Consider the following 21,205-nt stretch of genomic DNA (forward strand, 5'->3'; position numbering starts at 1 on the left):
CAGTGGATTTGTGAAGTGATTGTGGTTTAGGTTTTGGATTGGTGTTCATTGGGCATAGTACCTGTAAAGGTAATATTACCGAGTAACCTTGAAATTGGATGTATTTTGTAACTTAAATATAGTTTGTAGAGCCTGGAGAGATGACTCAGCAGTTAAGAGCACTAATTCCTTTCCCAGAGGTCCTGAGTTCAATTCCCAGCAACTACTTGGTGGCTCACAACCCTCTATGATGGGGTCCAATGCCCTCTTCTGGTGTGTCTGAAGAGACCAACAGTGTATTGAAAAAAATAAAATAACTCTTTAAATAATAGATTATATATACATATGTGTATATATATACATAAACATACATGTATGTATATGAATATATACACAAATACATATATATGCATATATATGTATACACACACAGTTTGAAAAACACAACTCAGAAAAATTAGTCTTGAATTTGAAGGCATTCTACAAGAGTAAATACTAAATATAAAAAGTGTATTTTATACCCTGCCTCACCTAGAGTACTGAGTTCTGTTTCTTCTGGAAATAGTTGAGTCTATCTCAACTCAAACAGGAAATTGTTTCTTCCTTTTGTCAGGGGAAAGCAAGACTGTTTTATTTGGATTTGGAAGTGGTACAGGCCTGTCATTTGCAGACTTGGCTTCAAGTAATTCTGGAGATTTTGCTTTTGGTCCTAAAGGTAAGATCAAGAGGAATGACACTAATATTGGTGTCAGCCATGTGTATCTGAAAAAAGCAGTCCTTTTCATGTTGTGAGTGTAAATGGAACGGCCCTGCCCTTGGTTTGCTTTTTTAGTAATTAGGATTGCACATTCTCTCATTGATGATAATAGCTATAAGAGTTTTCTCTTAACTTATCAATACTGATAGCCCTTTCTTTCTCATATACATGTATGTTTTTCAGTTTTGGAATAACCCTGACTTGGTTTTAAGACAAATTGGATCTCTGCATTAGGGTTGTGCAAATTTATTGTGTTTAAAGTAAGTTACAAATTAGTGTACTTTCTCATTTATTTATCAGTGGTGTTTATATTTTTAAGATTTATTTGTGTTTGAGTGTTTTTGTCACATGTATGCAGTGCCCTCAGAGGGCAAATCCTCTGGACCTGGAGTTAGAGATTTGTTTCAAATCTTATAAGTTAGAGATGGTTATGAGCTGCCATGCAGGTGCTATTTGTTTCAAGTCTTATCATCATTAGACTTCATTCTCTTTATTCATAAGATCTTTCGTATTGTGAATATAGCACCATTTAAACTATTCTTTAAGATGTTTAGAGAATAAATTTTAGAATGCTAAAATAATACAATTTGAGATTTTAGTCCTACTTAGGTCTTTATACATTTTAAAGTTCATGCTACTTATAGAAACACATTAAAGTTTTAGAAACGAGTGATAGAACTAGACAGTGGTAGTGCACACCTCTAATCTATGCACTCTTGAAGCGGAGACTGGTCTCTCTGTGAGGCCATGGCTAACCTGGTCTACAGAGAGAGTTCCAGGATGGTTAGGGCTATATAGTGAAACCCTGTCTCAAAAAATAAATAAATAAATAAATAAATAAATAAATAAATAAATAAATAAATAAATAAATAAAATAAAAAAGAGAGAAGAAGAGAAAGAAAAAAAGAAATGTATTTTTATTGCAGCACAGAGAAATCCTGTCTTAAAAAAAAAGGAGACAAAAATATTGATAAGAATTCATATTTTACTTATGCCCGGTTACTGTCTTTTGAGGTAGGGTCTTACTATGTGTCCTCACCTGACTGGAACTCTTAATGTGACTAGACTGGCCTTCAGCTCACAAAGATCTGTCTCCTGCATGCTGGATTAAAGGTGATACCAAGCCTTTAAACTTTAGTTTTAACGTATTTAATAGATTAGAATTAAAAGAGTAGTGAGTGAGTAAGTAGACCAGAACAGTAGGTGTACTTACCGCCTCATCCCCACCCCCAGAAAAAAGCCAAATGAAAATTGGTAGTGATTGCTTATTACCAGTATTGGTCACTGAGTGTGAGAGAACTTAGATATCAGGCAAGCCTCGTCATTGCAGCATATTGTCATTGCAGCCTTTCTTCACTATCTCTTTCCTTGTTTGTTTTGTTAACATAGGAAGCATGAAGCCAAAAGTAGATTTTGGCTTTATCAGTTCCCTGCTTTGCTTATATTTTATTTTCTTCAATGTATTTATTTTCTTCTGTGTTGAATCCTTTAGTTTTGCATTTTTTCTCTTTTCTTCTTCCTTTTTGGTGTTCTGAGACAGGGTCTCACTATAATAGCTCTGGCTGTAGGAACTCATTGTGTATAAACTAGGCTAACCTTGAACTCACAGATAATCTACCTACCTCTTCTTCCTGGGTATTAGTATTAAAGATTTGGGCCACTCAGTCTGGCACTTTCTTTCTTAAAATAGTTTTTAACCTATAAATACACCACAATCATGAATTGTATTCCATAGTTGTTGAAATTGCCAGAATTATATTACTTTAAACACCTCAAACAGACATTGTTGAAAATTACATGTACTGATGTATTTCATCATTGAAAAGTAATCTACAAAATGCAAAATTATTTTTTATAAAAATTTTAAGAGTTCACTGTTTAAATAGCCTAATTTATTTATTAGATAAAAATTTCCAGTGGGCAAACACTGGAGCAGCTGTGTTTGGAACACAGACTACGAGTAAAGATGGTGACGATGAAGATGGCAGTGATGAAGACGTAGTTCACAATGAGGACATCCACTTTGAACCCATAGTCTCCTTACCAGAGGTAAGGGCCAGGAAGTGAACAGTTGATTAGTAATGGCGTGTAAAATTATGCCCTGGTTTGATTTTTTCTTTAAATACTGCTGTCTACATTTTTCCCCAGAACAGTTAAACATTATGTTCTATTTGTTACATTTCCAGACTTTTTTCTATTTTTTTTTAAAGATTTATTTATTTATTATATATAAGTACCTGTTGCTGTCTTCAGACACACCAGAAGAGGGCATCGGATCTCATTATAGATGGTTGTGAGCTGCCAAGTAGTTGCTGGGATTTGAACTCAGGACCTCTGGAAAAGCAGTCAGTGCTCTTAACTGCCGAGCCATCTTTCTAGCCTCAGACTTATTAAAAATTATTTATCTTATGTGTATAGTCTTTTGCCTACATGCATGTCTGTGTACCATGCGTGTGCCTATGGTCATATTCCCTGAGGGTGTCATATACCTTTGCACTGGAGTTTCACACAGATGGAGTTATAGATGGTTATGAGCTGCCATGCAGTTGTTGAGAATTGAGCCCAGGTCCTCTGGAAGAATATCCAGTGCTCTTAACTGCTGAGTCATCTCTCCAACCCAGATTTCCAGCCTTTTTGTAGGAATTGTTTTGAGGTAGTTTTGGGTGTACTGCGGAGGATACAATCCAGGGCTTTGCTCGTGTTAGTAAGCACGTTAGTACTTGGGGCCCACTTAGCTTTTCCCTGCACACATGTGCATCTTTGTGTGTGTTTATAGAGTGTGTACATAGCACAGAGCATCTGCGAGAACACAAGCAGGTATTGTACATGGTGTTATGTGGAGGTCGGGAAAGCTCTCTAGGGCTTTGGCACAGGTTTTTAGGACTGTGTAGCTAGCATGCATGTTTACTGCTGGCCATCTTGCTCAGCCATCGGTATTTTTGTTATATCATTAGGAGATCATGTTCATCTTTATAAAACAATTTTAGGGGTGAAATAGAGAAGACATTATTTTAGAAAATTCTCATGTCCATTTTCAGTCTCAGTTACCATCACACTACAAGAATCAGCACTGCTGGGCTGGAGAAATGGCTCAGCAGTTAAGAGCACTGACTGTTCTTCCAGAGAACCTGGGCTCAATTCTCAGCAGCCACATGGCAGTTCATAACCATCTATAATGAAATATATAATAATATCTATAACAATCTTCTGACCTGCATGCATACATGCAGCCAGAGCACTATATACATAATAAAATAAATCTTAAAAAAGAAAAAGAGAGTCAGCACTGCTGTGGCTGAGAGATCTGCTCACAGGTGATGTTTGTACTGTTGTTGGTTCCCAGCATCCACAACGGCCTCTAACTGGCTCCAGGGGAAATCCAATGCCCTTGGCTTCTGTAATCATCTGCATGCATATATATGCACACACTCGCATATAGACTTATACATAAATTAAAAGTAAAGTACATCTTTTAAGAAAATTAAAAATGGTTGGAGGGAGAGCTTAGTGGCTAATTCCCAGTACCCACATGGAGGCTAATGACTGCCTGTAATTCTGCTTCCAGGAGATCTTATACCTACTTTTGGCATCGGGGCAATGGAAGAATTTAATGCATAAATACACATGCAGGCAAAACAGCCATACTCATAAAATGCCATAAAAACAGAACACTTGGGTGTGAGGTTAGTTTTCCAGACAGCATATTGTTATACAGTACTAACCCAGAGTGGTCTCAAACCTGTGGTAATCTGTCTCTCAGGCTCTGGAGTGCTGGGATTGCTGATCACCCATGCAAAGAACCACATTCTTACTGGTCTCATACAGCTCAGACTGACCTTGAACTGACCTTCCACTCCATTGTTGGGATTACTGCTGAATACTGCCATGCTTGGCAAGAATCAACATTTTTGAAACCTCTCGACCTTTTAAAGGCATTTTCTTCCACAGTGATAAACTTTTTAATAAATCACGTTAATGCTTAACCAAGTCAGATATATTACTAGTGTAGGCTATTAGATACCATATTGTAAAACCTTTTGGCATTGGTTAATGACATTTGTTATAACTAGCTGTTTATGTAAGTTATTCTCATCTTATGTCATAGGTAGAAGTGAAATCTGGAGAAGAAGATGAAGAAGTTTTGTTCAAAGAGAGAGCCAAACTTTATAGATGGGATAGAGATGTCAGTCAGTGGAAGGAGAGAGGTATTGGAGATATAAAGATTCTTTGGCATTCGGTGAAGAATTATTATCGGATCCTAATGAGAAGAGACCAAGTTTTTAAAGTGTGTGCAAACCATGTTATTACCAAAGCCATGGAATTAAAACCTTTAAATTTTTCAAACAATGCTTTAGTTTGGACTGCCTCAGATTATGCTGGTGAGTGTGTACATTCAAATGCCTTTTAATTTGTTTGACTTTTCTGATATCTATAACATACACATGCTTTGTAAGTAACTTTAATATTAAGGTCTTCCCATCCCCACCCCCACCTCCTTTTAACAGATGGAGAAGCAAAAATAGAACAGCTTGCAGTGAGATTTAAGACAAAGGAAATAACTGAGTGTTTTAAGAAAAAAATTGAAGAATGTCAACAAAATATAATGAAACTCCAGAATGGACAAGTATCCCTTGCAGCGGAATTATCAAAGGAGACCAATCCTGTGGTGTTTTTTGATGTTTGTGCGGATGGTGAACCTCTAGGACGGATAATCATGGAATTATTTTCAAATATCGTTCCTCAAACTGCTGAGAACTTCAGGGCATTATGCACTGGAGAGAAGGGCTTTGGTTTTAAGAACTCCATTTTTCACCGAGTAGTTCCAGATTTTATTTGCCAAGTAAGTGTTACTGTACATACATACATCATGATATCTGGTAAAATTAGACCACACGGACTTGGGAAGGTATTTCTTCTTGCCCTTATCCACATCTTGTGAATTTTCAGTTTTCCCACACTGTAATTGGATATTACTCCTTTTCAAACATTCAGTCTGAAAGGCTCCAAATTTCTAATGCTTAGTGTCTGCCCCTGATTGCCCACTGAAAACAAAACAACAAAACATATCTTTTAGTTTTCAGATTTTTTAAAATTTCTTTTGAGACAGGGTTTCTCTATGTTCTCTTGGCTGTCCTGAAGGTCACTCTGAAGACCAGGCTGGCCTCAAACTTAAGTCTACCTTTCTCTGCCTTCTGAGTGCTAGGATTAAAGGTGTGCACCACCACTACTGCCTTGCTGTCAAATGCATTCTTAAAGAAATAGAGCATTCATGATTTACCCCATCAGACTGATTTCTGTGTGTTTCAATGTTTGAATCAGTATTAACAGAAAGATCTTTTTGTTTTCAGGGAGGAGATATTACCAAATACAATGGAACAGGAGGACAGTCCATTTATGGAGATAAATTTGACGATGAAAACTTTGATTTAAAACACACTGGTCCTGGCTTACTATCCATGGCCAATTGTGGCCAGAATACCAACAGTTCTCAGTTTTTTATAACACTGAAGAAAGCAGAACATTTGGACTTTAAGCATGTAGTGTTTGGGTTTGTTAAGGATGGCATGGATACTGTGAGAAAGATTGAATCGTTTGGTTCTCCTAAAGGGTCTGTTAGTAGAAGAATTTGTATCACAGAATGTGGACAGCTATAAAATAATTTTTCACAGTGGATTTTATCTATATAAGCAGTTGAATTTATGCTTAATTGTTACAGACAGTATAGTAATTATGTTCACCTTTTGAAAACAGACGTTTCTGATGTATAAATGTAAAATTGTAGCTTATAGCTGTTGTCACTTTTTAGTGTGTAATTGATCTTGCATGGTGTGAAATAAAAGTTTAAACACTGGTGTATTTCAGGTGTACTTGTTTTTATGTACTCCTGACATATCTGTATTAGAATGGCTAATACTAATTTTGTTAAAAGCAATAGAATTTCCCAGACTATTGAAGGAATATGATATATATGCAATCTTATTTTAATTCCTGTTAAGATATCTGGACTTCTTGCATGGTACTTATTGAATAAGGGGACCACAATGCAGATAACTTTATTTTAGATTTGAAATATATATATATATAAAACTATTCCTGTGCTCATCTATGTATAGACTCAACTTATGAATGATAGAGCCACAGAAGATGAGAGTTAACCAAAGTGCTCTTCTGGAATTTTTATGCTCCTGTATAGTTAAAATTAACTTTTAAGTAGGATACTGCCTTTTCTTAAGAAATGTTGTGCTCTTTTGAAGACATTAATTTTTACATTTTAAATAAGTTGATTATTTCCTTAGCTAGCTTTCTCTCCTTCCTCCTTCCCATCCTCCTTTCTTCTCTATTTTCTTCCTTCTTTCCATTCACAGTCTTTTTTTTTTTTTTTTTTTTTTTCTTTTTTTTTTTTGAGCTGGGACCCGAACCTAGGGCCTTGTGCTTGCTAGGCAAGCGCTCTACCACTGAGCTAAATCCCCAACCCGCCTTCTTTCCATTCACTTTTCTGTTACCTGTCTCTACTACCTCAGAAACTTCAGCTTGGTCCTGATGATAGAATTGAATTTTTCTCTAGTTCTTGTGATAAAGTATCAATATTTTTTAAAAGATCTATACCATGTTCTTTGGTTAAAGATTTGCTTTATATTAGATTGTTGCAGTACCTTTTTCTGGTGAATTTTGTAGCAGAAATAAAGTGATGATTGATAAGTCATGACATTTAAAACATTGATTACTTGTGCATCTAAGTTGTCTGTTCCTTCTGTGACTAGATGTAAAATGGGATCAGTTAAAGGCCAGCACTCTCTGAGCTCAAACTTCAACATCAAGAGTTTGCTAAACACTGAAAATGTACTTGGATATGGTTTGTGTCAAGTTAGGCAAACAGAAGGGGATGTTCTTATGGGCCTACTCAGTATAACACTAAAAGGAATCTAGTTAAACCATAAAATTCTCTGTAATCCAAACTTAAGTATTGAATCATCTGTTTTCTTGTGTCCAACCATTAGATTGGACAAGGCAGGTTATGGCTTATTTAATGAATTTATGTAATAGCATCACTATAAAAATACTTAATCCCGCAACCAGATACATGAAATAACCTACCTCAAGTTGGCCTTTTAAAGAGAACCATGTACACTTAGTAACTTCTTTGGAAACCATGTAATATAAAATCATATAAAAGTGGTGAAGTTTTTCAGCTGAGAAGTCGATGCCATATTTTTAACCTAAGTAAATGAATTTTCTTTTTTAATTTTGAATTCATCTTCTGTACCCCAGGATTGCCTTGAACTTGTAGCTGAGGTTAGACTTGAATGCTTGATCTCCATTGTTACATGTGCCACAGTTGCAAATGCTTTTTAAGAGACATTTTATATTATTTCAAACCATTAAGGTTATTAAAGACCTTTCAAAAACGTGACAGATATCATGTTAAACTAACTTTTCTAGTATTGGTATTAATAGTAGAGATGTTTACAACTTGGTGAGTTACCAAAGGTTGTGAGCCACTATTAAGGTGCTGACAGTAGAACTCCGCTCCTCTGGGAAGAGCAGTGTTCTTAATGGCTGAGCTGTCCAACTCCCAACAAAGAAATTTAAAAAGAAGCTTATGGCATTTTATAAAATGCTTGATATTTAAGAACAATGTGATCTGTTAAGTCACTGATAATGGTATAAACTCACATTGATAGGCTTTATGCTCATTAAAACCTACCCCCAAAGAACCAAAATAATTAGTTTAGATGGTACTTTTTAGCAAAAAGTGTTCTGTAAGCAATTATTTTTTGATAGTTTTTTGTCTATTGCTAAAGTATCAGCTTCTGAAAGTTAAAAGTAATCCAGAGAATTTAGGGGCTGCTATTATTCCACATGTATATTTTCAGTGTTTCTCAGTGTAAGTGTCTCTCAGACTGAACAAGTATGAGCTTGTATGATAAGGTTGAACGCAGTTAAGTACTGTGCGCTGTTGTATAGCTGGGAAAGAGGTATTTTAGTTTATGAGGCAGATCTCCCTATGTAGTTGAGGCAGTTAATTGTCCCAACTGCTTTTGACCATGTAGCCCAGGCTGTCCTGCCTCTGCCCTGCCTGCCTATCTCAAATTTATTTTAGGACCTTTTTGTACCACTTATGGAAACAGGCAAAGGAGTATAAAGGTAATCTGAGCTCATATGCTTAGCGTTCATACATGTCCTGATTTTTCAGTGATTGTAAATCACTTTTGATGAAGGGACCTGTGTTTAGGCAAGTTCTAGTGCACAGTAAATCTTACCCTGTGGCCCTGGGGAGCACTCTGGCCCCCCGGTGTGCAGAAGATATTCGCCTTCTTGTTGTCTAAACCAGCGCTCTCAAGGGAAGATGGAACTCCCCTTTTTTCACGCCTCACATCATTTATGGAGGGTAAAAGACTTGGAACTGAGAAACTAGAAAGGGTAACAGAGACTGGGTTGTAGTGTGTCTTTGTACCAACTTCCGGCGTCCCCGGGGGCGGGGCCAGCGGTGGTGACGTTTTGCCCGCGGCTGACGCGGCCGTGAGCGCGGTTCCCCGGGCGACCGCAGTCAGCGACCCACCATGGAGCGCCGAGTGGTCAAGCCACCGGGGCAGGATATGGTAGTGGAGCGGCTCAAAAGCCGCTACGGCCTAGCGGGAAGGTGCTCCGTGGAGGTGAGATGGGTGGAAGCCGTGGTGGGCTCTGCTGGGCGGCTGCGGGAGGACCCGGGCCCTTCCTACAGGTAGCTCACCAGAGAGCGCCCTCCCTCAGGGAAACCGCCGAGAAGGACGGGGCGTGGCTTTGGTCCTAGTTACCAGTGCTGGCAGTGACCGGAGTGCAGCACTCCGAAGTAATTGCAAACTTAGGAAAAAGTGGCGATGTGTATTCTTGTAGTCCTCCTTTGAGGGCGCCATTCACCGGGAGATTCTTCCCATTTTTGAGGGGGGCCCCCACTGAGGCCATGTGATAATATCCTGTGAGAGGTTGGCCAAATCTTCCAAGAATGCTGGAAGAACGAAGAGGGAAACCAATTGCAGACCTCCGTTTTGCAGTTGCTCGTTTTTGTTTTTGTTATTTATTTATTTATTTATTTATTTATTTTTTTATTTTTTTCGGAGCTGGGGATCGAACCCAGGGCCTTGCGCTTCCTAGGCAAGCGCTCTACCACTGAGCTAAATCCCCAACCCCTATTTATTTTTTTTAAATCATCACCCTCCTTTGGTAACAGAGTTAGGCGTTTACAATTCAGCTGAGAAGCCTGCTTGACAGCCCAGCATGCTCAAGTTTATATAAAGCACAACAATGTCTTCAAAAAAACCTATGGGTACATACATCATTTATCTTAACTTCTTCAGAAGTTGAGGAAAATCGGAGTTATTTTTCTGTTTCTCCCCACATTTGCTGGCATTCCAAAACCCCCTCTTGAGAAATAACAATATTTCTCCAACGCATACTCCTCTAGTTTGCTTTTCTTGTGAAGCACATTCTCTTTTAAAGCTTTAATATCTTCCAAGAAATTTATCATTTCGACAATAATACAGGATAATGTATAGTTTGTATCGAGATTACCTCAATTATAACCTTTTGTAGAAAGTGTACCCTGGTTCAGATACTACCTTGGGTCAGAACATTACATTTGATTATCTATTGTTGCCTTTAATTTACAACAGATGTCCACACCTAGTTTCTTGTAACATTAGTGCTTGCACAAGGTATGTATAAGAATGTCTTTCAGTTTGAGGTTGACTAATGGATAGCTCCTGACTTGTTTCTGGTCTTGTATTTTTGGCAGGAATCTGACATGACTGGTGTGTGGGCAGTTCTGATGAATCAACAGGTACATGCTGCTTGCTTGTTTAATTAGTGATCCTAATGTTGGTTAGGGTGATGCCCTAAGGTTTGTTCATTCTAACCTTTTTAATTATGGAAAATATTTTAAGAGAATATGTTCTAGTGTTTAACTTAAGTGTATCTTTTTACCCACCTAGCATGCGCTTTCAAATTTTGATCAGACTAAATATAAAAGAAGAATTCTGACTTCCCCAGGTAAGCCAAAACAATATTTGGTATATTTGAGTATTTTAACAAATTAACTTGAGAGAGATTTATAGAAATATTTGGACTTAGACTTATTGTTACTCATTTTTCATTTAAAAATTTTTCAATCTGGTAATCACCTAATAATTGTGAATTTTGAAGTGAATGTGTGAGGTGTCTTCTAAAATTAAATTTAATTAGGGGTTTTGGTGTGTGTGTGTGTGTGTGTGTGTATGATATAATTTATAGTATGTGTACCTTCCTTTTATTTTCACTCCGGTGGTGCAGGGAGTCAAATCCAGACTGTTAATCAGCTCTGAGCAAGTTGATCAGTGTTAAGCAAGTTCTCAGTCACTGAAGCATGTTCCTAGCTGATATGTTTGCTTTTAAAAATGTTAAAAAATTGTTACAGAGTATACTAGGAGAAAAACACTAGTAATTATTTTTTTTAGGCAAGAAAGAATGAACCAGAATCAAAAATAAAGGAAAAATTTATTAAGTAAATGTACTTGGAAAACATAATTTTACTGTGGATTGTACTTTTTCTTTTAATAAGCTGAAACATTTTGATGGCAATAAGTATTAACTATTCCTTAGAGCTAATATTTAAGTTAAACCTAATATTCACTAAACTTTAGTAGTTACAACATGAATAGTGTCTTTAATTTCATCTAGAAGTCGAGGCTGGGTCTGAGGACTGACTGGTAGACTGCACAGCTGTATCGGTCTGATTTCCAAAATATGTTACATAATGGTAGGAGACAGAAAACTCAGATAAAAGCATAAATGAACTTGATGATAAATTAAAAAACTCTCTCAGTGAAACACTCCGGCTGCAAGGATTTCAGTACAGCTCTTTCAGAAAAGTTATGTGTACATTAAAGGCAGAATGGTTACAGTTTCTGGAATATCAGAATTAGGTCTGTAGGCAGAATGAGATCATTGGAAGGATAAGAAGAGGTGACTAGTTAAAGTTGGTTGCTGAAGTAATAGTCAAGAATAACTGACAGCAAATACTCTGGATTTTTAGAATTTATTAGAAGAAAGGCATTATTTCCACTGCTAATAAAGCCAATGAGGAGAGGTTAGAAGGTTTTAGAAATTAGCAGACTTTTAAAAAAGATCGACTTGGACTAGAAATGATAAGATTTTCTGGCAGTAAAGTTTTTATTCACTGAGTGTATAGTCACTAGTGACAACCCTGAAACTGTGAGCATCCTTTGAGACCGTTCATCATTCTCCTGAGTCCAAATAACTCAATATACAGTGATGGATTATGCTTCTTGAGTTGACAGCAGAATTTCTGGAGAATGTAAGGAACACACGAGGTTTTCAGTTTTCTTGCCAGTAGCTTTATAGCTTTACTTTGTGGTCTATAATTTATAAATATCACTTGAAAACTGCTTTTTTTTTTTTTTTTTTTTAAATTGAGACACTTTTTGTTACAGAATTGTCAACTGTTAAATAACTGAAATTCTTTTGCACTTTGTGATGTTTCTGTGTTCTCTGGAGAAAGCTAGAATACTATACTCCCAAATACGTCCCTTAAATTTGAATACTGTAAGAAGCAGCAGAGTCAGGATAGCTCCATGAGGATAGAAGAGATGGCTTAGCTAGTTGGCAAAGTGCCTGCTTTGGAAGCAAAAGGACCCCAGTGTGGATCTCCAGAACATGTGAAATCCTGATTAGGCAGTGTGTCCCTGTTGCTGGAAAGGTGGAAATAGGTGATTCCTGGGACTTGCTGGCCAGTGTCTCGTCACTTGTTTAAGACTTAATCTTCGTTGAAGGTTCTATGTACGTCAGAGGTCTAAGCCATGATTTCAATAGTCTTTCATTGGAGCTTCTCCTGTGCGAAGTGCACATTAATAAACTTGCTTTACTCTTGTTAGCTTGTCTTTGGTTACCTGTATTTCTCCCAGGAATGAATTTATGAGGTTTGAAGAGAGATTGTATTTGCTCCCTGACAGGCATATGTGTTTAATTAAAATTATAGAGGAGAATTGATAATTATAAAATTATAAAATGACTGATGAGGTCAGTAAGCATTGCAGGAATTTCATCTTCCACCCTCCATTCCTTGGGGACTCTGCCCCTTGGTGCTGGTCCATGGCATTCTTACCTCTCCCATCTGACCTTCAGCTTTCTCTTTCCCATCTCCACTGCTTCGTGTCAGCTACAAATCTTCAGAAACTTTCTTCCAGGGACCCCCTCAATGGTTACATTGTGCTGGGATTCAGGTAGTCTTCACTATTTTTCCTTGTCTCCATTCTGATCTCTCCAGACGTACTTTTTTAGTCCTGTAGCACCCCACCAAAGGAGCTTGTCTTCCCATGCCACCTCCATTCTTTGAGGTCTCCACCTCTTGGTGTAGACCCAGAGTCCCCTTAGCACTGATCCTCTCAGCCTTCCCTTCTAACTCATCTCCATTTTTGTATCACCCTCAGCTTGCAGAAGCACTCTTTGCTGTACTAGCCTAGCCAGAGCCACCATACTAGCCTAGGATCTATAGTGGACAGCAGCTATTAAAGAATGGAACACCCACCCAGCAAAGACAAGACCAGGTATCTACACCAAGAAATACCTCAAACATCAAAACTCTAGGTACCTGGATCCCAGCACAAAAGCACAACCATGAACAGCCATGATGATATGCCCCCTTCAGAAGCCAAGCGTTCCTGTTGCAATAGGCCTTGAGAGATACAGTTTAACTGAAACATGAGAAAGGGACTCAGAATAGCAGTTATAAATATGTTCAAGAACCTTAAAGAGGGTATGAATAAATGCCTTAAATGAAGTCTCTGAAGACACAGTCGAATGAAATAATGAAAACAGTCCAAGACATGAAAATAGAAATAGAATAACCAAATAAAACCCAACTGAAGTAAAACTGGGAATTAAAAACCTATATCATCAAAAACTTTAGAGGTAAACCATTAATTGTAATTCTTAACAGATTTCAAGACATAGAAGAGAGAATGCCTTGAAGGCAAGGTAGAAAAAGGATGGCTAGCTCTGTCAAAAGAAAATGTTGAATCTAAAAAAAAAATTAAAAAAAAATTCAAGCATAAAACACCTAGGAAATCTGGGACATTATGAAAAGACCAAACCTATATATATTATATATGGGTGCGTGTGTGTGTGAGTGTGTGTGTGTGTGTGTGTGTGTGTGTGTGTGTGTGTGTGTGTGTGTGTGTAGTAAGTATAGAGAAAGTAGAAGAAACCAGGTCAAAGGTAGAGAAAATATTTCTTTTTTTAAAAAGTATTTATTTGTCATATAATTTATATAACATTTGTTATATAATATATCTATATTATATATATTATATAATAAATGTTATATAACAATGAGTGCACAGTAACTGTCTTCAGATAGACCAGAAGAGGGCATCAGATCTTATTACAGATGGTTGTGAGCCACCATGTGGTTGCTGGGAATTGAACACTGGAAGGGCAGTCAGTGCATTTAACCACTGAGCCATCTCTCCAGCCTGAGAAAATATTTCTAATAAAATCATAGAAGAACATTTCCCCAAGCTAAAGAAAGAGAGATGCTTATTAACATAAAAGAAGCTTTCAGAACACCAAATAGAAAAAAATCCCTCTGACAGAATAATAATCACAACACTAAATGTACAGAACAAAGAAGGGGTATTAAAAGCTGCAAGGGAAAAGGCAGGCCCATCAGAATAACACCTCAGTGGAGACTCTGAGCCAGAAGGACTTACAAATTCTGAAAGATCACAGATGCCAGCCCAAACCACTATACCTAGCAAAACCTAGTGACAATGGAAAAAGAAACATTAAACAATAAAACCAAATTTAAGCAATTTCTCTCTTACCAGTTCAGCTCTTGAAGGAAAACTTTAGTCAGTAAATAAATAATCCCAGAATAGTAAATGAAAACAGGGGGTAGACATTCACACAATAATAATGAAATAACAAATCAACCAACACTGTTGTTGTTGTTGTTGTTGTTGTTGTTGTTGTTGTTGTATTGTTTTGTTTTGTTATGCCCTGTTTGGTTTTTGAGACAGGGTTTCTCTGCGTGGCCTTGCTTGTCCTGGAACTCACTCTGTAGACCAAGTTCACACCAAACTCATGGTGATCCACCTGTCTCTGCCTCCTGAGTGCTAGGGTTAAAGATGTGCACCATCACCACTGGCTTTCATTAATGATTCTTAGTTTTAATCATCTCATTTCTCTAGTAGGAAGACAGACTAACATTGGATTGGTTCTTTCTGTGGCATCCAAGAAAAACACCTCAGCATTTCCAGTGTGGGATAGGAGAGGATCATTGATTTGATCAACCATCAGAGAAATTTCTTTCAGTAGATGGAGTTCAACACAAAGAACCACAACGGGACAATGTGCAGAGAGTGAGATTTTGGAGCACTCAGCCCTCAATGGCATTCCTTTATCAAAATTCTCCCTCAGCTCAGTGATGTATGTAAGAGGAGGCAGAAAGGTTGTAAGAGCTAGAGTGGTAGATAATTCCAAGCTAGCAGTGCCTTCCAGATATAAAAAAAGACCGTCCTGCACAGTTCAAACAGAATGGGGGTGTCTGAGAGGCAAGTGAACATGGGGTTCCAGCCCTAACCAAGAAGCTATCTGCAGTTGCTATGTGCTGCCAAAGGGACACTGGGTATGTCGTTCATACTTCAGGGGAGTCCCTGTGGTCAGAAAGTTGGCCAACACAACATGAACTCAAATGGTATTTTTGTGGACATTTTGTTTCACTTTGATTTGTTTGGCCATTTCATAATCTATTTTTTGGTATTTGTAGGTTTGTGTGTGTGTATGTGAGTGGTTCTTGTGTTTTTGTTTTGCTTCGTTTTTATTTTCTGCTCTTTTTTGTTTTGTGTTTGAAAGAGAAGAAAAGTACAGTAGGTAGGGAGATGGGTAGGATCTGAGAGGAACTGGGGAGGGGATAATAGGAAAATATTTTGTATGAAAAAAACTTTTTCAGTTAAGAACGGAATGATGGGGCTAGAGAAATGGTTAAGAGAGCACACTGGATACTAGAGAGATGGCTTAGCATAGACTCTGCTCTTGAAGCGTTTATGGGTTTGATTCTCTGCACCCACATGGCAACTCTAAACCTTTTGTAATTCCAGATCCAGGGATTCCAATACCCACTCTGGCCTCTGCCAGACACTATGACACACAGTCGTACATGCAGGCAAAACACTCATTCACATAAAACCAAAGCCCAGAATGCACACTGCTTTGCAAAGGATCTAAGTTTGGTTCCTAACACTCATGTTGGTTAAAAAGCACCTATATAACTTCAGCACTAGGGGAAGGGAGATCTCACACTAATACCCTGTTCTGTCTTCTGTGGTTACCGGTACATGCAGGCACACACACACACAGCAGCTAATAAGTCATTTTTTAATTTTTTGCATCAGATGTGGCCTTGTTTCTGACTAGCACTGAGAATCGGAATTTGTATGACCTGCATTGTATCTGACTCGTCCCCAACCTTCTGAACCACAGCTTTTGAAAGGTTTTACTCTTTGTATTAGAACATTCAATATTTAGAGTTTTTTTCTTAAAAGTTTTTCAGATGCCCAACAGACATGAATGCCCACATCTGATGAAGATAGTCCTCCCAGAGACTCCTTTAGAAAGCTCTGGACTGTGTGAAATTGAATACTGAAGCAAGCTGAGAGACCTAGGCTGTCCTCCAACTTTCTGTTAGCCTTCCTGCCCCATCTCCCAAGTGCTGTAATTATGTTGTGCACCACAGTGCCCAGCCTTTTTGAGTTTTTGAAATCTAAATAATTTATGGATGTTTGCTGTGGTAGATTCTGTCAGGTAACTGAGTCAGTAATTGTGGTGGTTTGAATAAAGATGGCCCCCATAGGCTCACAGGGAGTGCCACTATGAGGACATATGGCTTTGATGGAGGAAATGTCACTGGGGTGGGCTTTGAGGTCTTAAAAACTCAAGCCAGGCCTAGTGGCTCATTGTCTCTTTCTGTTACCTATGAATCCAGATATAGAACTCACCTCTCCAGCACCATGTCTGCCTAAGTGCCACCACCATGCTTCCACCATGAGTATAAGGGACTAAGCCTCTGAACTGTAAATCAGCACCAATTAAATGTTTCTGTATAAGAGTTGGCATGGTCATCTTTACAGCACTAGAAGTCCTAAGACAGTAATCTATTGTATTTTTATCTGAAGTGAGTGTTTTACTTTCTACTGGATTTGGATAGACAGTTCTTAAAAACAAATGCTCTAGGACCTCCTATATAGGTGGCGAGAAGGCCTTATTCTGGTTTCCAGGTAATACACAGTAATAACATCAGTTCTCTGGTGTTAGGGTCCTAACGTGTACAAGAAACTTAAGTTTAAGGCACCTACTCTTGCTTCAGAGTCATTGCCTGGGTCAAATAAGAATGGACGAACAGGGGGCTGGAGAGATGACTCAAAGGTTAAGAGCACTGACGGCTCTTCCTGAGTTCAATTCCCATCAGCCACATGGTGGCTCACAACCATGTGTAATGGGATCTGTTGCTCTCTTCTGGTGTGTCTAAAGACAGCTACAGTGTACTCATATACATAAAATAAATAAATCATTTAAAAATGGAAGAGCATTATGTAATCAGTAAAGTACAATATGAATGTGAAATTCATTGTGTATTCTCTAAGCTCATATTACAGAGACAGATAAATCAGTTAGTGATTTTAGGAAGTCAGAATGAGACCATTAGTATTTGACTAATGTTTTCTATTGACAGATGATTTAGATACTTACAGCTCTGGAGATAAAGTTGGCTCATCGCCGAGATACTACTCTGATGAAAGGAAGCATCCCATAACATCTCTCTGCAGTTCCTTCAAACATTTAAATTCGAACTGGTAAGGTATTTAGAATAATACTATTACTGTGTGTTAGCAGCTCAAGAAGCAGAAGTGGAGAAGGGTGTGTGTGTGTGTGTGTGTGTGTGTGTGTGTGTGTGTGTGTGTGTGTGTGTGTTTGCTTGCTTGAGAGGTTGGAAAAGCAGTCTGGATCCTGATGGATAGTTGAGGAGCCATGCCTACTTTATCATTTTATGTATCATTTGTGCTTTGTCCAAATGTATGTCTGTGTACCAGTTGTGTCCCAGGCTCCTCGAGAAACCCAGAAGGTATCTGACTGTGTGGTGTTAATAACCAATCCCAGGTCCTTTGGAAGAGAAGCCAGTGCTCTTAACCTCTAAGCCATCACTCTAGCCCTATCTATTCTTTATTTTATTTTATTTATTTGTTTATTATCTGTGGGTGGGGAATGGTGTGGGTATATACCAAGGCACATGTTGAGGCCAGAGCACAGTTTGTCGTAGTTAGTGCTCTCTTTTCCGTGTTTGGATCCTGGGTATCAAACACAGGTTGTCAGCCTCTACCCACTGAGCTATCCCTCCTGTCCTAAGTTATTAAGTAGTTAAAAAATAATTTTTAAAGATTTATTCATTTTCTTTTGTGTGTATGAATATTTTGTCTGTATATAAGTGTCATATGCATATCTGCTGCCTTTGGAGGTCAAAAGAGGTTAATAGATTTCCTGGAATTTGAATTACAGATGTTGTGAGGCACCATGCAGGTTTGAGAACTGAACCCTCTGCAAGAGAAACAGATGTTCCTAATTGTTGCACCATCTCTCCAACCTCCCTTTAAAAATTTTCTAAAAAGATATATTTATTTTACTTTCTGCATATGAATGTTTTGTACCCATGCACATCTCTGTACCATGTGCCTGCTTGTTGACTCCCCTGGGACTGTGGTTATGAAACCTTGTAGGTGCTAGGAATCAAACCCAAATCTTCTATAAGAGCAGTAAATGCCATTATCTATCAGTCCAGCAGTCCTCAGCCTATAGGTCGAGATCCCTTTTGAGGCTTGAACACTCTTTAACAGAGGTTGTCCAAGACCATCAGAAAACCAAGATATTTACATTGCAATTCAAGACAGCAGCAAAATCACAGTTATGAAGTGACAGTGAAAATAATGTTATGGTTGTGGGTCACCACAAATGAGGAACCTTATTAAAGGGTCACAACATCAGGAAGGCAGAGAACCACTGAACTATAATATAGTTTTGTGTCTGTGCATCAGATATGTGTGTTGTGTGGAAATCGTTGTTAGCTGCCATGTCAGTGAATTGAGTTGAACCTGGATTCTCTGGAAGAGCAGCCAGTGCTTAACTACTGAGCCATCTCAATCTGTATTTATTTGTTATTGTGTGTGGGGGGGAGGGAGGGAGGAGGGAGGGGGAGGCAGACAGACAGACAGACAGACAGCATCTTACTGTGTAGTGCTGTCTATGTAGGAACTGGCTATAAGGACTAGACTGCCTCAAATTCACAGAGGTCCTCCTGCTTCTGTCTCTTAAGTGCTAGGATTAAAAATGTGTACCACCATGCCCAACTTTTAGATTTGTTTATTTTGTTTTATGCGTATGAATGTTTTCTCTGCCTTTTTGTATGTGCACAACCTGTACCTGGTGCCCATGTAGGTCAGAAGAGGGTGTTAGATTTCCTGGAACTAGAGTTACAGAGGACTGTGAACCATGTCATGTGGGTGCTGGGAGCTGAACTGGGTCCTTTACAAGAGCAACAAGTGCTCTTAACAGCTGAGCTATCTTTCCAGTTCTAACCTATTTTACTTTTTAATTACCTTACCAAAATTATTAGCTTTCCTTATGATTGTTTTCATGCATAATTACTTCTGGTTGACCCTACTTCCTACCTCCCACTTCCTCCGTGCCTGCGCTCCTACTCCCCATGTCAATCTCTCTATTTTCTTAGTACATTTATTTTATCTCTTTCTTCGGCTGCCATCATTTTATAAATCTGGCTATAATTCCAAATTACACTGTGACTCTGAAGACTTCATTTTCATACCATTGAAAGAGAGAGAGTGTGTGTGTGTGTGTGTGTCCTTAGTCATAATAATCTACTACAAGTATGCTGTCTTGCTAGTAGATACAGGTCATAAATAATTATTACTTGAAAGTGTCTGGTCTGAAAAGAAATATGTTATAATTATAAAATATCCTGAAATACTTCAAAATAATATAAAACCCTTTTATGTCAGTCTCTTTTTGTCACTGTGACAAAGTACATGACATAAACAAAAGAAGGGGATTTATTTTGGCCCATGGTTTCAGATTTATAGTCCATAGTTGCTGGCTGACTGTTATGATGGAATATGTGGTAGAGCAGAGAGCTACAATTTATGGCTCCTGGGAAACAGAGACAAGACAAATCTTTGAAAAACATGTCTGCCTACAAGACATGAAGTCATAAAGAGGGAGCAGAAAGTGAGGGAATCAATGATTGACCCAACTTGAGTCCTATGCCATGAGAGAGCCCAACTTGAGACCTATGGCATGAGAGAGCCCAACTTGAGTCCTATGCCATGAGAGAGAGCCCACCCTGACACTATTAATGATATTCTGTAGTACTTACAGACAGGAGCCTAGCAAAACAGTCATTAGTGGCTTTACCCAGCAACTGATGAAAACAGATGCAGAGACCCACAGCCAAACATTAGGCAGAGCTCAGGGAGTTTTGTGAAAGAAGGGGAAGAAGGATTAAAAGCCAGAGAGGTCAAGGACACAAGAAAATCTTTAGAATCAACTAACCTGGGCCCATATGGGCTCATAGAGACTGTACCACCAACCAGAGAACATGCATGGGATGGACCTAGTCAGTCCCCTACACATATGTAACAAATGTACAGCTTGGTCTTCATGTTGGACCTCTAACAGCAGGAGCAGGGGCTGTCTCTGACTCTGTTGTCTGCCTTTGATCCCTTTCCCCTAACTGGATGGTCTTGTCTAGCTTCAATAGAAGATGTGCCCCATCCTACTACAATTTGATATGCCAGGGAAGGTTGATATCCATGGGAGGTCTCCCCTTCTCTGAGGAGAGAGGAGTAGAGAGAGAGGAAATGAGAGGGAGGAACTGGGAGGAGAGGAGGCAGGGGAAGCTCTGATTGGGATGTAAAGTAAATAAATTAATGAAGGGGAAAAAGAACGTGTTCTTAGTGACCAGCTTTCTCCAGAGAGGCCCCATTTCCTAACAGCTCTTTCAGTATGATGAGTGATTAGTGGGTTAACCCATTAATGCAACTAGTTCACTTGTAAACCAGTCATCCGGGGACTCTGAGATAGCAGCATTGGAGCCCTGAGTAGTACTTTGTACATGACCATAACAACCTTCATATCTTAGTGTTCATTCTGTGGTGCAGTGATATTTTATATGTACTGTGATAAGTAAGAAATAGTGTGGAAGTCTTGGCTCTTTTTGTTTTTAATGTATTTTAAGAATGATCAATGTGTCCGTAAGCCGGAGAGTAGTGCTGCCCTGAGGTAACCCCAGAATATGGCGTTCTGGTTCTGGTTTGTAGGGTAACTGCTAATTGTATAGCGGACACTGCCCATCGTATCTGAGTTCCTGGGTTT

General features: G+C 38.5%; 3 protein-coding genes across 5 annotated transcripts in view; all 3 read left to right on the forward strand.

Moving 5' to 3' along the window:
• Ranbp2 (RAN binding protein 2) overlaps positions 1 to 6,592 on the forward strand; it is a 49,864-nt gene extending 43,272 nt beyond the window's left edge. The window contains 5 exon segments of the mRNA XM_032888374.1: positions 593 to 694; positions 2,640 to 2,785; positions 4,842 to 5,115; positions 5,242 to 5,576; positions 6,085 to 6,592. Coding sequence (XP_032744265.1) covers positions 593 to 694; positions 2,640 to 2,785; positions 4,842 to 5,115; positions 5,242 to 5,576; positions 6,085 to 6,390 — 1,163 coding nt within the window. The 3' untranslated portion in view covers positions 6,391 to 6,592.
• The window catches only part of P4ha1 (prolyl 4-hydroxylase subunit alpha 1), a 1,160,453-nt gene that overhangs the window by 577,969 nt on the left and 561,279 nt on the right, over positions 1 to 21,205 (forward strand). The window lies entirely within an intron of this gene.
• Positions 9,060 to 21,205, forward strand: part of Ccdc138 (coiled-coil domain containing 138) — an 82,118-nt gene continuing 69,972 nt past the window's right edge. Inside the window, exons 1-4 of the mRNA XM_032888375.1 lie at positions 9,060 to 9,390; positions 10,509 to 10,553; positions 10,705 to 10,762; positions 17,499 to 17,619. Coding sequence (XP_032744266.1) covers positions 9,298 to 9,390; positions 10,509 to 10,553; positions 10,705 to 10,762; positions 17,499 to 17,619 — 317 coding nt within the window. The 5' untranslated portion in view covers positions 9,060 to 9,297. The remainder of the gene's footprint in view (positions 9,391 to 10,508; positions 10,554 to 10,704; positions 10,763 to 17,498; positions 17,620 to 21,205) is intronic.

Source organism: Rattus rattus, chromosome 18 (assembly GCF_011064425.1).
Source record: "Rattus rattus isolate New Zealand chromosome 18, Rrattus_CSIRO_v1, whole genome shotgun sequence".
Classification (NCBI taxonomy): Eukaryota; Metazoa; Chordata; class Mammalia; order Rodentia; family Muridae; genus Rattus; species Rattus rattus.